Raw genomic sequence first — 15,405 nt, 5'->3', positions numbered from 1 at the left:
TGGAACTTTGGAAGCATGCTCTCATGCATTATTAGATGCTTTGATAATGTAATAAAAACAAACATGCAACAATAATATCCATTAAAAAGTCACTTTATAAATGGGATTTCACCTTATAATGGATCCTTAACAACCTTCTTCCATTTTAAGATTACAAACCTTGATTAAAATCCACTTCTCCAGGTTTGGCAGTGAAAACTGCAGGCACACATTACTTGTTCAAATGACGACAAATAAAATAAACACAAAATATGCTCATGGACATGTTTTGGAATCATCGGTTCCTTTCTCTTTATTCTCGGTTTCTGGGCTTAGGATATCATCCGACTTCAATCCAGAAGCTGAGGCTGACTCACCATCCTCGGGTGCCTGATTCTCTGTCACGGTATCCTGCAAAACCTAGTTGAATTTTCGGGCTTCAGTTTTTCAGAATACTAGGTGCATACTAGATCAATTAACAGGCATTATGTCATAAATGAAGCCTCATTACCTGCAACAGCTCAGACATTTTACTAGTTCTATCATTCTCCACAGGTTTCGAAGCTGGTTCAGGCTGGTTATGAACACCAGGCTCTACAGATTGCAGAGGTTCAATAGCAAGGGGTTGATCAACATTATTATCTTGAACATCCATGCTGCGGTCAGAATCGTTCACTGGCATCTTAACAGCTGACTTGCGATCTGTCTGAGTGTCTGCAGGTTCTGGTGGGACTTGAATTCTCTTGATGACTTCAGTTACTAATTTCTCAAAAGGCATGCCAGGTAGTTTCATTGACCTGGCTTCTGTATCACCCAGCATCTCTATTGGGGGTTGGGCGTATCTACCATTTTCAAATTGCAAACCTTCATAGATTGGCTGGTGGTTAGTTTGAGGCTGGGAAGCTTGCATTCCATCTGTTGTCAGCTGGCTGGTGGAAACTGATCCATTGGATGGATGAGAAGCTACCTGAATCTGTTTTCCTTTTACGGCTGCCACATTGCCCCTTGGAAGAGGAGTTGGTTCCCCAGCAAGTGATAATCCATTTGACAAATTAGCAGGTTGGAGTAGAACAGGTACCACACTGCCCCAAGGAATTGCTGGAGAAGCTGTTTGGGCTGCTGTTGAAAGCACCTGTTTGCTTTTTGAGCCCACATGATTAGTATAATGAGGTGCAGCTCTAGGCACTGGATCAGACATTTGTGCTTCCTTAGTCGTATGAGTTCTGTCCCTTTGAGAATTTAATTGCTGCTCATTCCTCTCTTTGGAACGAGGGTTATGGCCACGAAACTGAGTATAATTTCCAGCAGGGAAGGGGATTTCATGTCTTCTAATCATTTGAATATCTGGGGCTATATCATTCGCTTCTGAAACAGGAATACAACGTCCACTCTTGAAGACAACACCCCTCAAAGTTGCATCAGAGTTGTCAACCCTAACTTTAAGCAAATATCCAGCATCAAACACTGCCTCAATTACACCAGATACTGCCTTGCCCACCATGACATCGGGTACATCATTACTTGGAGCAGCTTGACGGGGCTGATTTCCATTTATCCCTTCAAATCCAGGAGGTGGTGGGACAGTAGAACTCTCTCCCCTGTACAAATTCTGGTTCCTTGGAATATGAACACCCTCTTCAAATTTTAGCTTTGGATACTTTCGTGGACGACCACGTTTGCGCTTCAATGGGATGCTGGCAGAAGCATTAGGGTTGTTCCCAAGATCACCTTGGTCCATCTCCAAAACTCTTGTTTATACCACTAGATTTTTTCACATTTTCCACCTGTGGATACAAAGAACAGTGTTAATTCTCCACATTAAACAGAGAAGCAGGTTCTCACCACAGAAAGACTAAATAAATAAAAAAAGGGGGCAAAGCAGGAACTTCATTAGCAAAGCTGCTAAAAGCACAACTTTTTTATCTTATCAAGCAAAAGACAGAAACCAACATTACAGGGGGAAAAAAAAAGTAAAAAGTAAAAAAGAGCCTTTTTCCTCATTCTTACTAGGAAATGAAGTAATGAAGCATGTGTGTGCTGTTTTTAGTAATCCATACCATACTTGTCAAAATGTGCAGCTATGTGTATTGTTTTGTGAAAAAAATATATCGTGTTTGGAAAGATAAGCTAAATGTGCTCCGTAAGATACACTTTTTAATTATAAGATTTAACAAAAGACATATATGTACTTCCGTACATGTGTATATATGGTTACAGGTGCTTATAGTGTTAGCCAAAGTATTTTATTAACGAATAGGAATTTATGATGTTCCCAAAAATATTCTATTCCCAGTGTTGGGAACAAGTACACCTTAACATAGATTAAAAGCATCAATAATATAAACTGCCAACATCACTCTTAAACAAGTATAAGGGTCCTAAAACTTCCAAAAGGATTAGCTATGTGTATTTTTTTGTGAAAAAAGTGTACAGTATTCTGTAAGATACACTATAAAACGTCTCAAAAGATTTTTTGGTGTATACATATAGTGATAGGTGTTTATAGTGGTTCACAAAATATTCAATTAACTAATAGGCGTTTATGGTGTTCCCAAAAGTATTATATTCCTAGTTTTAGTAACATTTACATCTTAAACAATACATAAAAGCATCAATAATGAAAGCTAGCAACGTCACTATTAAACAAATATAAAAGTGCTAAAAACTTCCTAAAAGGATTAGCCACGTGCATCATTTTGTGAAAAGGTGTATCATTTTCCTTAAGATATGTTTTTGACCTATAATATGATTCAAAAGATAAATGCGTATGTCCATATACGTGCATGTATAGTTATAGGTGCTTATACTGTTTCCCAAAATATTCGATTAACTAATAAGTGTTTATGGTGTTCCCAAAAGTATTACATTCCTAGTCTTGGTAGCATTTACATCTTAAACATGGATAAAAACATCAATAATATAATAACCAAGATCACTATTACACATATATAGAGGTCAAAAAAACTTCCTATATGATTAGCCACGTATCGTATTCCACAAGATACGCTATTTAACTATAACATGTGTCAAAAGATATATTTGTGTGTCCATATATGTTTATACATGGTTATAGGTGTTTATAGTGTTTCACAAAATATTGATTAGCTATGAAACTAATATAAAAGTTCTAAAAACTTCCTAAAGGGTCTACTTTTCATATTTCAAAATTTCAATCCTTATTTCATTGTTATCATCATCCTTGGATGCCAAGAAATTTTTTTACTTTCTATTTTAGACAAAACAACAAAGATTTACAATAAACCTAGTCTACTTTAGACAAGGGACCTAATTTTAATAAGCATATGTGCATTGCACCTATAGCTATGAAATGTATCATGCGTTCAATGATATGCTGCAATTTCCCATACTATTACATTACGTATTGCTATTTGTTAAAAACGACATGATATGTATCCTACGAGACGATATGTATCCTACGATAAGATATAGCAACCACGATACATACACAATATAATAACTCAATGGCTGAACATCATAAACTTTGAGATAAAAAAGAGGGAAAAGACTTTCATAAGGATTTCCAATAAAAATATGCTAAATCAATCAGTCTTAAGGTTTGAGAGTTGAAGACTAAATAGATTGGAATTGAACCACTTTTAGGTCATAATTCAATTTGTCATTGGCAAGGTGCAATCCAACGCAATCCATGTGCCAATTGGTTCCATAAATCAAAATATAATTTTGTTACAACTCTTTCGAAACCTTTGTCATATCTAATTTATCAATTTTTTTATTTTTTTACTTTTTATTTTTATCGTCTGAAATAAAACTAAATCAGCACTACCCTTCTAATAGACTGAAATCTGTTTGGAATGTAATAAAAGTGGAAGGATCATTTTGCTATCAACTTTCTGCAGGAAAGAAATAGGTTAATAGAGTCAGTATGCCACCAATAGGACAGTTTAAGAAACAAACTCTTTCAGCTCTCTCACAAAAGGATTAAAAAAATATTCACTAAAATACTTATCTAAAGAACAAAACCAAATCCAGTAAGAGTGCAATTTTCTAAAAATATACACAAGAAAGCTATCAGTTTTCAAATGAATACTAGTCCTATATCCATTCATAACTTCAAGAGAAGTGGTTTACACATCAAAAAATTCAGAAACCTCGAATTGAACATCGCTGTCGTTTCTCCTGCACAATAAGTTCTGCTTCTTTGTTGTTGGAGTTTCATAGCTACAGGAAATTCTCAAGATAGGATCCACCGTGCAGCTTAAGTCAAAGGAGAAGCAAAAGTTCTCTTAAAGTTAACAGAACAAAAAATAGCATACCATTAAATTGGCTTTCAAGTTTTATAATTCAGAAAGTTGAAAATTAGTTGACAGAAAACTTACTGCTTGTATAGAACACTCTAACAAACACTTTCATATTTCTTATTCTAATAGTCAAGAAAATTGTTGGATCCAACCACAAAAAGAAGTTAATCTTCTATCCGTAAAATTTCAATAAATAAAATCAAGTGCTAACACCCAAAAACAAAAATAAAGCAAGTGAATTTTTTCTAACAATTGAAAAATATGGTTTTCCAAACCTTATCTCTGGCTTGGTGCTACTGTATTATTAACAGGGAATCCATAACTTAAAGGTGAAAAGTATACAATCTAGCATGAGCAGACTCTAAATTCACAAAACTGAATTTGTGAAAAGGTGAAGTGCATCTAGAACCTAAACAATGGCACACAGACCTGTGGTCTTAATAATCTATAAATGCAAAGATTTATAATTTAGGTTTTCAGAAAATTCAACTTATGAAATGTTCCAAATATAAATTTTCTCATTCAGACCCTATCCAAAGCTTATAGGTTCAACGAGAAGGATTTATTCAACCGTTGAATCCTTTGGCCACAGCTAAAAGTTTATAGGCTTCAACATTAAGAATTTCACATTTTGCAATAACTTTTAATTGAAATGCTAGAGCTGTAAAACATGCACCTATGTAGTTGGAGATGGCATCATGGATTGAATTACTAGATACAAACAAATTGTTCAATGATAAGCCATATTTTTTATTATAGATTTTAGGCATGTCATATGATCAATATTAGGAAGCCTGTATTAAGTAAATTAACAAATCAGAAAACCCAATACTGAACACTACCATCTTAAGCAAACATTGTCAACAACATGTTGCTATCTTTTTTGGCCAGGAGGAAAGAAAAACAATAAGAATCCATACAGATCTTCCAATTTTAGGTTAGTTTAGTAACTCAATCAAAATTTAATGTCTTATGAATAAATTTTTCATAAGCTTAAGTATCCTCAAAATGCAATATTAAACACCGGTTTTCCCACATCAAGCTCCCATTATTTTACCATTATATGGAAAAGTCACCTTAAATAACTAATCTTTTTCTCAACAATATGATGACCTGGAATCAAATTCCATTTGGGTATGTAACTCACTTACTACAGTTTATTGTCCAAAAAAAACCTCACTTATTAAAGTTAAAAGAGGTTATTGTATTGTACCCATAAGACTATTAAAGACAAGCTTCTGCCATAACCCAAAAATTGGGTGGCTTACTAAACAAAATGTCAACAATGGAAAGGTTAATGCTTCAAAATATTCATAATAATTTTAACAAGTCAATGTGTTTATATGTACGCAATCTTGCACTACCACTAGAGACTGTATGAACAAGGGGGGGAAAAAAGAAGCAATAAGAGAAGGTAGTGAACATAAATAAATAACAATGGGGACGATGATTCTGCTTGATTTCAAGCGATTAGCCCATTCTAAATAATTCTATACGCTCTACAGTTTTAAACCCATAGTAACAAAAACAAAACCCAAAGGGTTGAAGCAAAAAGCTTTGAATTTCATAAACAAACATGACTTTAAAAATAAAATGAATACAATAAAGAATACATAGAATGTTTCCTTACAAACCAAACAAGATTTCACTTTTTCTTCTTTATTACAGGAACAAAAAACGTACTCTCAAATTTTTACTTTTATTTATTTAGTTTTTTAAAAAAAATTCTTCCAACAAGCATACTAACCGCCAACTGAAATATCAAAAATTGATTAGAATTCATAAGATTAGCTTAAAAAAGCCCCAAATAAAACAAAATATTAGGGCCTAATCGGAAAAGTAACAGCATGCAGAAGCCAAGCAAGTATATATATATTATACATATTTCACAAATAATGATAATAATAACAATAAGAGCTAGGGATTCTGAGACTGAAAAAGAGAATGAGAAAGATCATACCTTGGCAATAAACTTTGAGCAGCGTTGCGAAAACCCTCCCAAAGAGAAAACCCGGCGCCAGAAAAACTATATGAATTTGAAACCCACCCAAAAAAAAAAAAAAAAAAAAAAGAAGAAAAAAAAAAATTTTCCTTGTTGCCAAATGTTTTGATGAGACTGTTTTGTGTGTGTGTGTGTTTTGCTTTTGTCTCTCAGGCGGAAATGGCGAGGTGGGGACAGTGAGGAACTGAGGTGTACTTGCCGAGTTTCCAAAAATTGCAAAACCAAAATTGTGCCACGTGGGACTGACCTGTGGGTCCAACTTGAAATGAAAGTTGACTATATGTTTGACTTGTACAGATGGCAGCACGTGAATGGAAGACAGTGTGGTTGGTGCTCTGCATGACGAGAATTATATGTCGAAGGATGACACGTGGGCAAGTAGGCCCCACTGGAGGAACTTTGGATGGGGACATGAGGTGGACAGGATAGATCATCATGTTTGATAACAAACTTGATCTTTACGAGGTTCCTTCCATTTCCCATATGGTCACACGTAAACAAGACAAAGATCCTCCTATGTTCAGATTTTGATATCTAATTGAGGCGAAAAAATAATAATAATAATAATAATAAAAAATAATTCTTGAATGAAGGAATTTGGATCTCTAATTAGCTTTTTAAATATCATTTTCTTTATCATTATATATATATTTTTTATAATTTGAGGGATGAAAAATTTTCATCTAAATCAAGCTTTTAATATAAATTTAAAAGTATACTTTGAATGATTTTGTTAATTGACCAACCGATCAAGTTTAGCAGCTTACAAATACCTTATAAATAAATAAATTTTAATTTAAAGTCGTCGTCTGGTTTTTTCCAAGATATTTAATGACATTTTTTTTTTTGGCTGATAATTTATTATCACATCATAATCATTATTTGTAATTGACAATCTCTATCAATCCTAGAAATATGAGTTTCAGTAAGTCGATTTATCAGCGAATAAGCAAAATTATTATCTAGAGGGGTAAATAGCTTGAATCGCTGCTATAAAACAGATTCATATTTTAGCTTCTTTACGTTTTCTTAAGATTGAGATACAATCTGAAAGAAACAATGTATTTTCAATCAATTATCAACCATGGAAAGAGTAAATTATCTAGAGATACAATCCCTTTGCTCAACACCCACCGGAGTGGATCAAATGGAAGAAAGACGCTAACCCATTACATTTGTTTGTAGGAGTTTTGGGTTCGATTCCTAACAAGTCTCATTTAAACTTTGATGTGGATCCCAAGTGTGTATATCACTGTAAGAGAGAACGATAGGAACCATAGACTAAACGGTTAACAATAAAATATTTTTTTTTTATTCACCCAAAAAAAAAAAAAAAAGCTCTAATAGTCTAAAAGTAATTTATTTCAAATATTATGAGAGGGGGAGACACAATATGGCACAAGCTACCTCAGACAACTGCTGAGACATGCAATTTTATCCGTATTTTTTTTTTTTTTTTAAACAATGGAGTTCAAAATTTGAACTATGAGATCATTATGAAAAAATGATTGTCCCTGAGCTATTCCCCCATGGACTAGAACATGAAATTAATCTATCTGCAAAACAATAAGCTTTTTAAAATTTTTGCTATGAGATGTGCCCTCTGCCTCTATGGAACACCATTAGTAGTGTACCAACTCTTTGCTGGAAATTACAGAAAGTCTTATTAATTAATTATGAATCATTCAAATATGACATACCACAAAATTTAGAATCAACCTTGATTTTATATTCATACTCTAAAGCTTAGAAACATAATTTCACTCAAGTCTTCCATGATATGAAAAGTGTTTGCCACTAAGAACACCCAGTATTAACCATCAGATGAAAGCTATCAAATTGTAACAATAATGATAGGGTCTCTACGGGCATACATGCAACATGAGGTGTAGCGTGCGACTTGGTCAACTGCAATTATTATCAGTTTCTTTGTTTATCCATGATTTTCATCTTTCTAGTACGCAGTTATTTATTTCTTTGGGATTTGTATATATCTGTATATGTTAATATGAATAGTTAAGAATGAAAAAAGTTTTATTTCTAACTAAACTCCTACCTTTATTTCTTTATCTCGTTCTCCTCTGTCTATATATTTTCTTCTCGTTCCATATAACTAATGTTCTTCTTCTTTTTTAATAAAAAGGAAGATATCATTTGGTATCATAGCCAGGTTTCAACCATGGACATGAGTCAATGAGATCTTATCATTGACTCGTGACATAAGTCAAGCTTGGATCAAATTAATGCAACCCTTCAAACGGTGCTAATTGAGCTTCAAGCCCTACGGGTCTGGAACTCACGCACTAGCCATCCTGGAATTAACCCATTTGCTGTAGTAGAAGCTTCACATCCGCCACATGCTACTCGTCCTAAAACCACACATCACCACCTTCATCAATGCCTCAAATTGTCCTTTCTGAAGTTCAATGGCAAGGAAGGACCCAACTGGCTGGGTCTACAAGGCAGAGAAATATTTTGATTTCCAAAATGTTGCACCTGGCCAGCAAATGCAATTAGCATCTTTCACACCTTGAGGGCATCGCATATTCCAATGGCATCGATGGTTGATGAAATTTCGCTGACCACTTACATGGGATGAGTTCACAGAAGCTATCTTTCATCATTTTTGTCGAACCGATTATGAAGACCCGTCAGAAGCTCTAATTCGGCTTGAACAAGCCACATCTGTTGAAGCTTACCAGGAAGTCTTTCAAAAGCTTTCACATGGAGTTGAGGCTCTGCCTGAAAATTTTCTCATTGGATGTTTTATTGTAGATCTGCAAGGCGATATCCGACTAGATGTTAAAGTAAAGCAATCGAGATCAGTGGCAGATGCTATTGGTGTTGCCAAATTGATTGGAGAGTGAAATCAATTGCAGTGGAGGAGAATTGGCTTGTTACAACAACTTGGATTGGGACCATCGCCTAAGCATGTTGAAAATCCGTCCGTTGGCCTCTTGGGCCTCCCTCCGATGGTGCAACCTCCTCCCCAATCCTCTATGGGTTTTAAACAGTTCACGGGACAGGAGGCCGAAGAGCAAAGGGCTAAGGTTTGTGTTTTTACTGTGATGAACATTACGTTCCAGGCCATCACTGCCAACACCCTCAACTTTACATGATTGATGAGGCATGATTGGGTCTCCTAAGGCCATATACGTTATCGATGAAAATGTAAAACGTATTATTTTATGAAAATGCCACTCTATAAATATTTGATTTAGAATATAAATTTTAACATATAAGATATTTAATATAATAAAATAAAATAAAAATATAATAAAATAATCCATAAATATTTAAAATTTAAACATGAAATAAATCCAATGCTTGTTAATATCAAAATATTGTAAAAATTTGTGTCTACTCCCACTTTGCTTTATTTCCTATGTTGATGTGGTTTTGATACTTCTCCACATCTAATATGTCAGAAAATAAACATACACTACTTCTTACCTTGTACTTCTTTCATGTTCATCGGGTTTTAAACAAAACTTTTACATGTTGAGGAATACTATTTTTCAATCTTCATTTTTGATGAATATTAATAATTTTGATCTTGCTTTTAGCAATATTGATAAGGAACATATATTATTTCTCTTTCCACTAAGCTTTTCATGTGGTTAACTTCAAGTTTTTGGCTGTAAAATCGACGATTACCGATAGCACCGAATTTACCAATTGCTGATGGAAATTGGTCAAGTGCACTGGTCAAGTGCAGTTATTATCAGTTTCCTTGGATTTCCATCTTTGTAGTAGGCAATTGGTTATTTCTTTGGTATTTGTATATATTGGCAGACGCTAATATAGATAGCTAAGAATGAAAGAAGATTTATTCCTAGCCAAACTCTATTTCTACCTCTTCATCTCTTACTCTTCTACCTATTTCTTCTCTTATTTTTCTATCTAAACTGCTGTTCTTTTATAATAAAAAGGACCTATCAAATAATAATGTACTTTTATCTTTTTATAGTTAAATCAATAACAGAAAACTGAATCACAAAATCAATCTCAATGCTAGAACAATTGAAACCCCAAAAAAAGGGTATTATCTCTTAATGACTGATCTTTTAAGCTACTGTTTGTGAATCATACAAGAGTCTTGCAACTTGAGAAAATTATTATTAAGGATATGGAAACTTGCATAAAGCTGATACTAGATCAATTTTGGAAGCGCTCAGCTTAAGTCAACCTCAGCGAGTTTTTGCCTTTTTTTGGCCTTGGGACTGGGACGCCACTGATGCACAGATCTTCTTCCAACACCGGATGGAGATAAGCGTGGGTATTACGACCCAGGAGGCATTTGCTGCGACGTAGTATGCGTAGTAGTAATATGAACTTGTAGCAAAGTTATCACCTTCCAGTATAGAAGTAATGAAGTACACAGCAGTTCCATACAGCTGCCCCAAAGAAATGGCAAACTGAAGTATATAGCTATATGACTTTCCAGCAGCAATAGCATATCTGCCAAGCATAAAGAACTTATCAGCATTGCAAATAACTGATGCATCTATAAAACGATATTGAACTGATGTCTAAAAAGTCGAATGTTATTTGTGCACATAAATAATGATAAACTCCATTATATTCCTCAACAAAATCTTACATTGCCAGAAGGCAAGCCGGCCCCTCTAAAACTGCAGTGATTCCTTCAACCGCAACAACTCCTGCATCCCTAGCTGCATATCTTGAATCACCTTTGCTATATTCTTTCCCTGACAATTTTTTTATGCATTACCATAACACATGAGTATAATCCACTTAAGGATAAAACATTTATAACACCATCAAACTCCACTCAGTGCACCAAATGATTTTTACAGATTTAATCAAAATAAATAAAAAGGGAACTTACAAACTTCAGACAGGTAGAAAGGAGTCTTATCCTTGTAAAATTCTGGAGAGAAAGCAAAATAACCTTCAAGTATCATGTGGGTGAGGCCTGTGAAAGCCCACCAGCACATGAGCCATCTGTCAATTCTTGATCTCTTGGGTGATCGCCCTGGAGTTGAAGAACAAACCAACAAAAAACATTCATTTTAGAATGGGAACAGACCATAGGTGGATTCACCAGAACCGAAAAGAAATCCAGTGCAAACAGAAATATTAAATTTATTGTGTGATTTGATTTGCCTGGAGTTCTTAGTGAAAGTGAAACCACAAATAAATGGACCAAAAAAAAAAAAAAAAACAAAAAAACAAAAAAAAGAAGAAGAAGAAAGAAAGAAAGTGGGTGGGTACCAGAGAGGAACCAGACAAGAAAAAACACGAGCAATGAAGACACGCCATATACCCCCACAATGGTGGACTGTGAGAGGAAGACTGGCACATATCCTTCTAGCTTTAGATCTCTTGGCACATACGGATGATCAAATTTCTCAGACCCAGATCCCCCCATTTTCACTTTCCACTTCCCACTTCCTCCTCTGTCTTACACTCGCTATGTCTGTGAGTCTCAGTCTGTAGACCTGCAAGTCAAAAGACAAAACAAGAGTTAAAAAGACAAGTGATTTTACATTGTCAACTGACATATGAGCCAGATTCGATCAAGTTAATAGACCAAGGGCCTTTGTGGTATGCAAACATTAACAATGTAATATCCATCAGGAACCGATAAGCTGCCTGGTTAAGGAGAATTTTGACAATAACATAAGTGCTTCACCAGAAGAAAAAATAAATAAATAAAAAAGGAATGGTAATTGTTGATGCATGGAGACTGAAATAATGGCCCCATTGGATGTGATAAGCAATGTCTTTAAGTGTTTGACATGTTTATCAAATAAATCAAGTTTCATGTACAAAAAACAATTTGACGTACTACATAAACTGGCTACTAAATCTAAAGATAATGTAAATAGCAAGATTCTGGGAATAACAAGAGTCAAGAGATAATATCAAACTGTACATAGATTTATAGCAGCTTTGAATTATTTCAGAAGATAAAGTTATAGAAAGATAAATTACATAGTGTTAAAGTGTAATAAATCCTGCAATATCAGCAGATGGTTCAACTTCTAATTTACTTTTTATTTCTTAAATTGAAACTCCATGCACTTAGGCCACCATTTTGGGTGAGAATGTTTCTTGCACTGGAATGGCTAGGCCATATAGAAGCATAAGAAACCAAAAGTTTCAACAGCAAGTAGAGTGCTTTCTTTAATTTGTTATTTTGAGAAAAATCAAATTCGTTTTTTTTTTTTTTTGCCCCCTCTTGAATCCCCCAACAATAACAATAATCAACCATGAAAATTCCAAACTCCAGTTATGAGATAATACACAATGACCTAACCCAACCATCGTTGACTAAGTCCATTAACTACCAAATTATCCTCCATTCCTATTCTCGCTATGGAAAATTGACTTCTCAAAATTGGTATCTACAAATCAAGTTCAAAACCGGAAACACTAAACCGCAAAAATAAAGAATCCAAAATCTGAAACCCATTACAAATATCAATCCATTGCAGCAAACTATAAAATCTAAATAGAAATCTTAAAGCAAATCGAAAACCCAAAAAACAAAACACAAAAAACAAAAATGACCCAACAAATCAAAGAGCAAGAACAAAGGAATCCGAGATCCAAACAAACCCAAAAACCACGTACTGAAGTAGAGAGAGAGAGAGAGAAAAAGAGATCGACGGAGGAGAGATGTAGTACCTTTTGGAGACAGACACGCGGATGGGTTGAATAAACTCTGTGTGAGTGTGACTATCTACGAGAGTGAGACAATTGCCGGGACAAAATTTCAAATAAAAAATGGCCACAAATACCAATATTGATATATAGTTTCCAAAATAAGAGCGAGTGAAAAATATGTCCGTTACCTTCTCTATTTGCCCCCATGTTCTTATTTTCGCCAAATCTAAATCACATGCCACTCTCGCTCTCCCTGCTTTTCTACTTTATAGTGCACATGATCCCACATCCACAAACGACTGATTAAAATTTCTTTCTTTCTTTTTTTTTTTTGATACACTTTCTTTATTTATTGGGATTTTAAAATAAAAATCGGCCTTACTTTTATTTCCTTCTTAAACAAAGTTATTTGCGTATTTTTTTAAATATATAATAAAATCTTTTTTTTCCAATGTATATAAAAAAAATTAATCAGAATATAAAAGTTTTTTCAAGAAAAAAAAGAAGAAATATAAAAGAAATTTTATTTTGTTTTGGCATTTCATCGTTTTAGTTTAAAAATTCCACTCATTTATATATATATTCTTTAGTTTATACTATATGGGGTTCCTAAATTTTGATAATGTTTTATTGTTCAAAATGGTACAAAAACAACTGCTTTTTGTGTGTTTTGGCCTCTTTTTTTTTCCTCGTTTTTATTTTTATTTTATTTTTTTTACAATATTATTTATTCAAATCTTTTTTTTTTCTACAATAGTATGCCAAAGATAAAATAGATATTTCATTTCTATTAAATACAAAGCTCCTAATCCATGATTTTGAAATCACACTGACACGGCATGGGTTCTCATGTATCTAAACCTATGACATCTCAGTATGGCACACATCACACAAGACAGCAACTAAAAAGCTACTTTTTTTTTTCTTTTCTTTTTTTAACATGAACTAATAAGTTATATATATATATATATATATATATATTTTTTTTTTATTATTATTTAAATTTTGGTATTACAATAAGCTTTCATTATTTTTTTCATAAAATTGATATTTTTCTATTAAAATTGTATTATTTGGAATAAAGTTTTTTTTTGATAAATTAAAAAAATGCTTTTTAATTTTGATCTGTTCCTCTATAATATTAGTAATATAATTTTAAAAATTAAATACAATATATTTTAAGTAAAAATAAATAAATATTTTGAAGCAATTTTCGCAGCAAGAACAAAAAATGAAATTAAAAAAAATTTTAAATTTTGGTATTACAATATGCTTTCATTATTTTCTCATAAAATTGGTATTTCTCGTCTAAAATTGTATTAATTGAAATGATCTTTTGTTTTTGATAAATTAAAAAAAATACTTTTTAATTTTGATTTATTCCTCTATAATATTAGCAATGTAATTTTATAAATTAAATGCAATATTTTTCAAGCAAAAAATATAAATAAATATTTTGAAGCACTTTTGACCACAAGAACAAAAAATAAAAAAATAAAAAACAGAATTTTGATGTTTTTTAAAAAATCATTACCAAAAAGAAAAAAACCGACACTTTTTAATAAAAGCATTAGCTTTTATAAACATTTTTAGTAATATTTTTATAAAAAAAACATTGTTAAAAATCTATACATAATAGCCAACGTTTTTATATAAAAATATTAGTTTAAAAGCATTAATATTTTTTTATTTTTTAATGATAGATTTCAAAAAACCATCGCTAAAAATCTATTTTTTATTTTTTTATTTTTTATTTTTAGTTCTTGTGGCCAAAACAAGAACAAGTTGGAAATCTGATTAAAAAAAAAAAAGTCGGCAGTGAGCAAATGAAAAAACGGAATAGGATATGATTATTTCCAGATAAATTATAACATTTATTTATTTACTTATTTTTATATCTATTTGTAAATATTATTTTATTATAAATTATTTATTTTGAAAATAATAATTATAATAATTAGTATAAAACAATCTATGATTAATAACACTAATATTATTACACATCAATACACGTGCAAAACACGTGGGCCAAACCTAGTATATATATATATATATACATACATATATATGTAATTTGACATATCTTGTATTTTAAAAAGATTATATTACTAAAAAAATAATTGTATATACAATTAAACAAGATCCTTGTTATAGATTATTTTAATAATGACTTACCTTTAAAGAGTGGTATTACTAAATCTGGTTCTCATTTACCCAATTAAAAAAAGGATTAATTTCAACTTCAATCCCTCGTATTTGATTAATATCAATTTTAATTTATGTATTTTGAAAATTTCAACTACCGTGTTTGAAATCTGTCACATTCTCTCATACATAATAATTGAAATTACTTTTACACCCTTAAAAATTAAAATTAAACTAAATAGAATTTGCAATATAATAAAATTAAATTTATTTTTAAAAAATTAAAATTTTCTCTCTCCTCTCATCTTCCTTTTCTCCTTTCTTCTTTATCTTCTACCCCAATGGGCACCGGGAATCCCTGCA

General features: G+C 32.5%; 2 protein-coding genes across 8 annotated transcripts; both read right to left on the bottom strand.

The window, feature by feature from the left end:
• Nucleotides 1–77: 77 nt before the first annotated feature.
• LOC107432055 (uncharacterized) lies at nt 78–6,381 on the bottom strand. 5 transcript variants are annotated; one of them, XM_025066462.3, is made up of 4 exons: nt 6,220–6,365; nt 4,090–4,215; nt 491–1,763; nt 78–399 (listed from the first exon to the last, which is right to left on the bottom strand). In XM_025066462.3, exons 3-4 carry the CDS (start codon nt 1,715–1,717, stop codon nt 256–258), a joined length of 1,371 nt encoding a protein of 456 aa, XP_024922230.3. In that variant the 5' UTR covers nt 1,718–1,763; nt 4,090–4,215; nt 6,220–6,365; the 3' UTR covers nt 78–255. The 5 variants fall into 5 exon arrangements, with proteins under 5 accessions (XP_024922230.3, XP_015898608.3, XP_015898616.3 ...); XM_016043122.4 differs by having other exon boundaries at nt 4,110–4,215; XM_016043130.4 differs by having other exon boundaries at nt 4,110–4,243; nt 6,220–6,352.
• Nucleotides 6,382–10,199: 3,818 nt separating this feature from the next.
• LOC107431850 (probable 3-beta-hydroxysteroid-Delta(8),Delta(7)-isomerase) lies at nt 10,200–13,103 on the bottom strand. Of its 3 annotated transcripts, XM_025072481.3 has the most exons (6): nt 13,086–13,103; nt 12,919–12,973; nt 11,500–11,726; nt 11,114–11,260; nt 10,865–10,973; nt 10,200–10,722 (listed from the first exon to the last, which is right to left on the bottom strand). In XM_025072481.3, exons 3-6 carry the CDS (start codon nt 11,654–11,656, stop codon nt 10,452–10,454), a joined length of 684 nt encoding a protein of 227 aa, XP_024928249.1. In that variant the 5' UTR covers nt 11,657–11,726; nt 12,919–12,973; nt 13,086–13,103; the 3' UTR covers nt 10,200–10,451. The 3 variants fall into 3 exon arrangements, with proteins under 3 accessions (XP_024928249.1, XP_015898348.1, XP_015898358.1); XM_016042862.4 differs by lacking the exon at nt 13,086–13,103 and having other exon boundaries at nt 12,919–13,073; XM_016042872.4 differs by lacking the exons at nt 12,919–12,973; nt 13,086–13,103 and adding an exon at nt 12,865–12,908.
• Nucleotides 13,104–15,405: the final 2,302 nt, after the last annotated feature.

This window comes from Ziziphus jujuba, chromosome 1 (assembly GCF_031755915.1).
Source record: "Ziziphus jujuba cultivar Dongzao chromosome 1, ASM3175591v1".
In the NCBI taxonomy this organism is placed as follows: domain Eukaryota; kingdom Viridiplantae; phylum Streptophyta; class Magnoliopsida; order Rosales; family Rhamnaceae; genus Ziziphus; species Ziziphus jujuba.
Note: the sequence above shows the minus strand (reverse complement) of the source record. Positions and strands in the feature narration are given on the sequence as shown.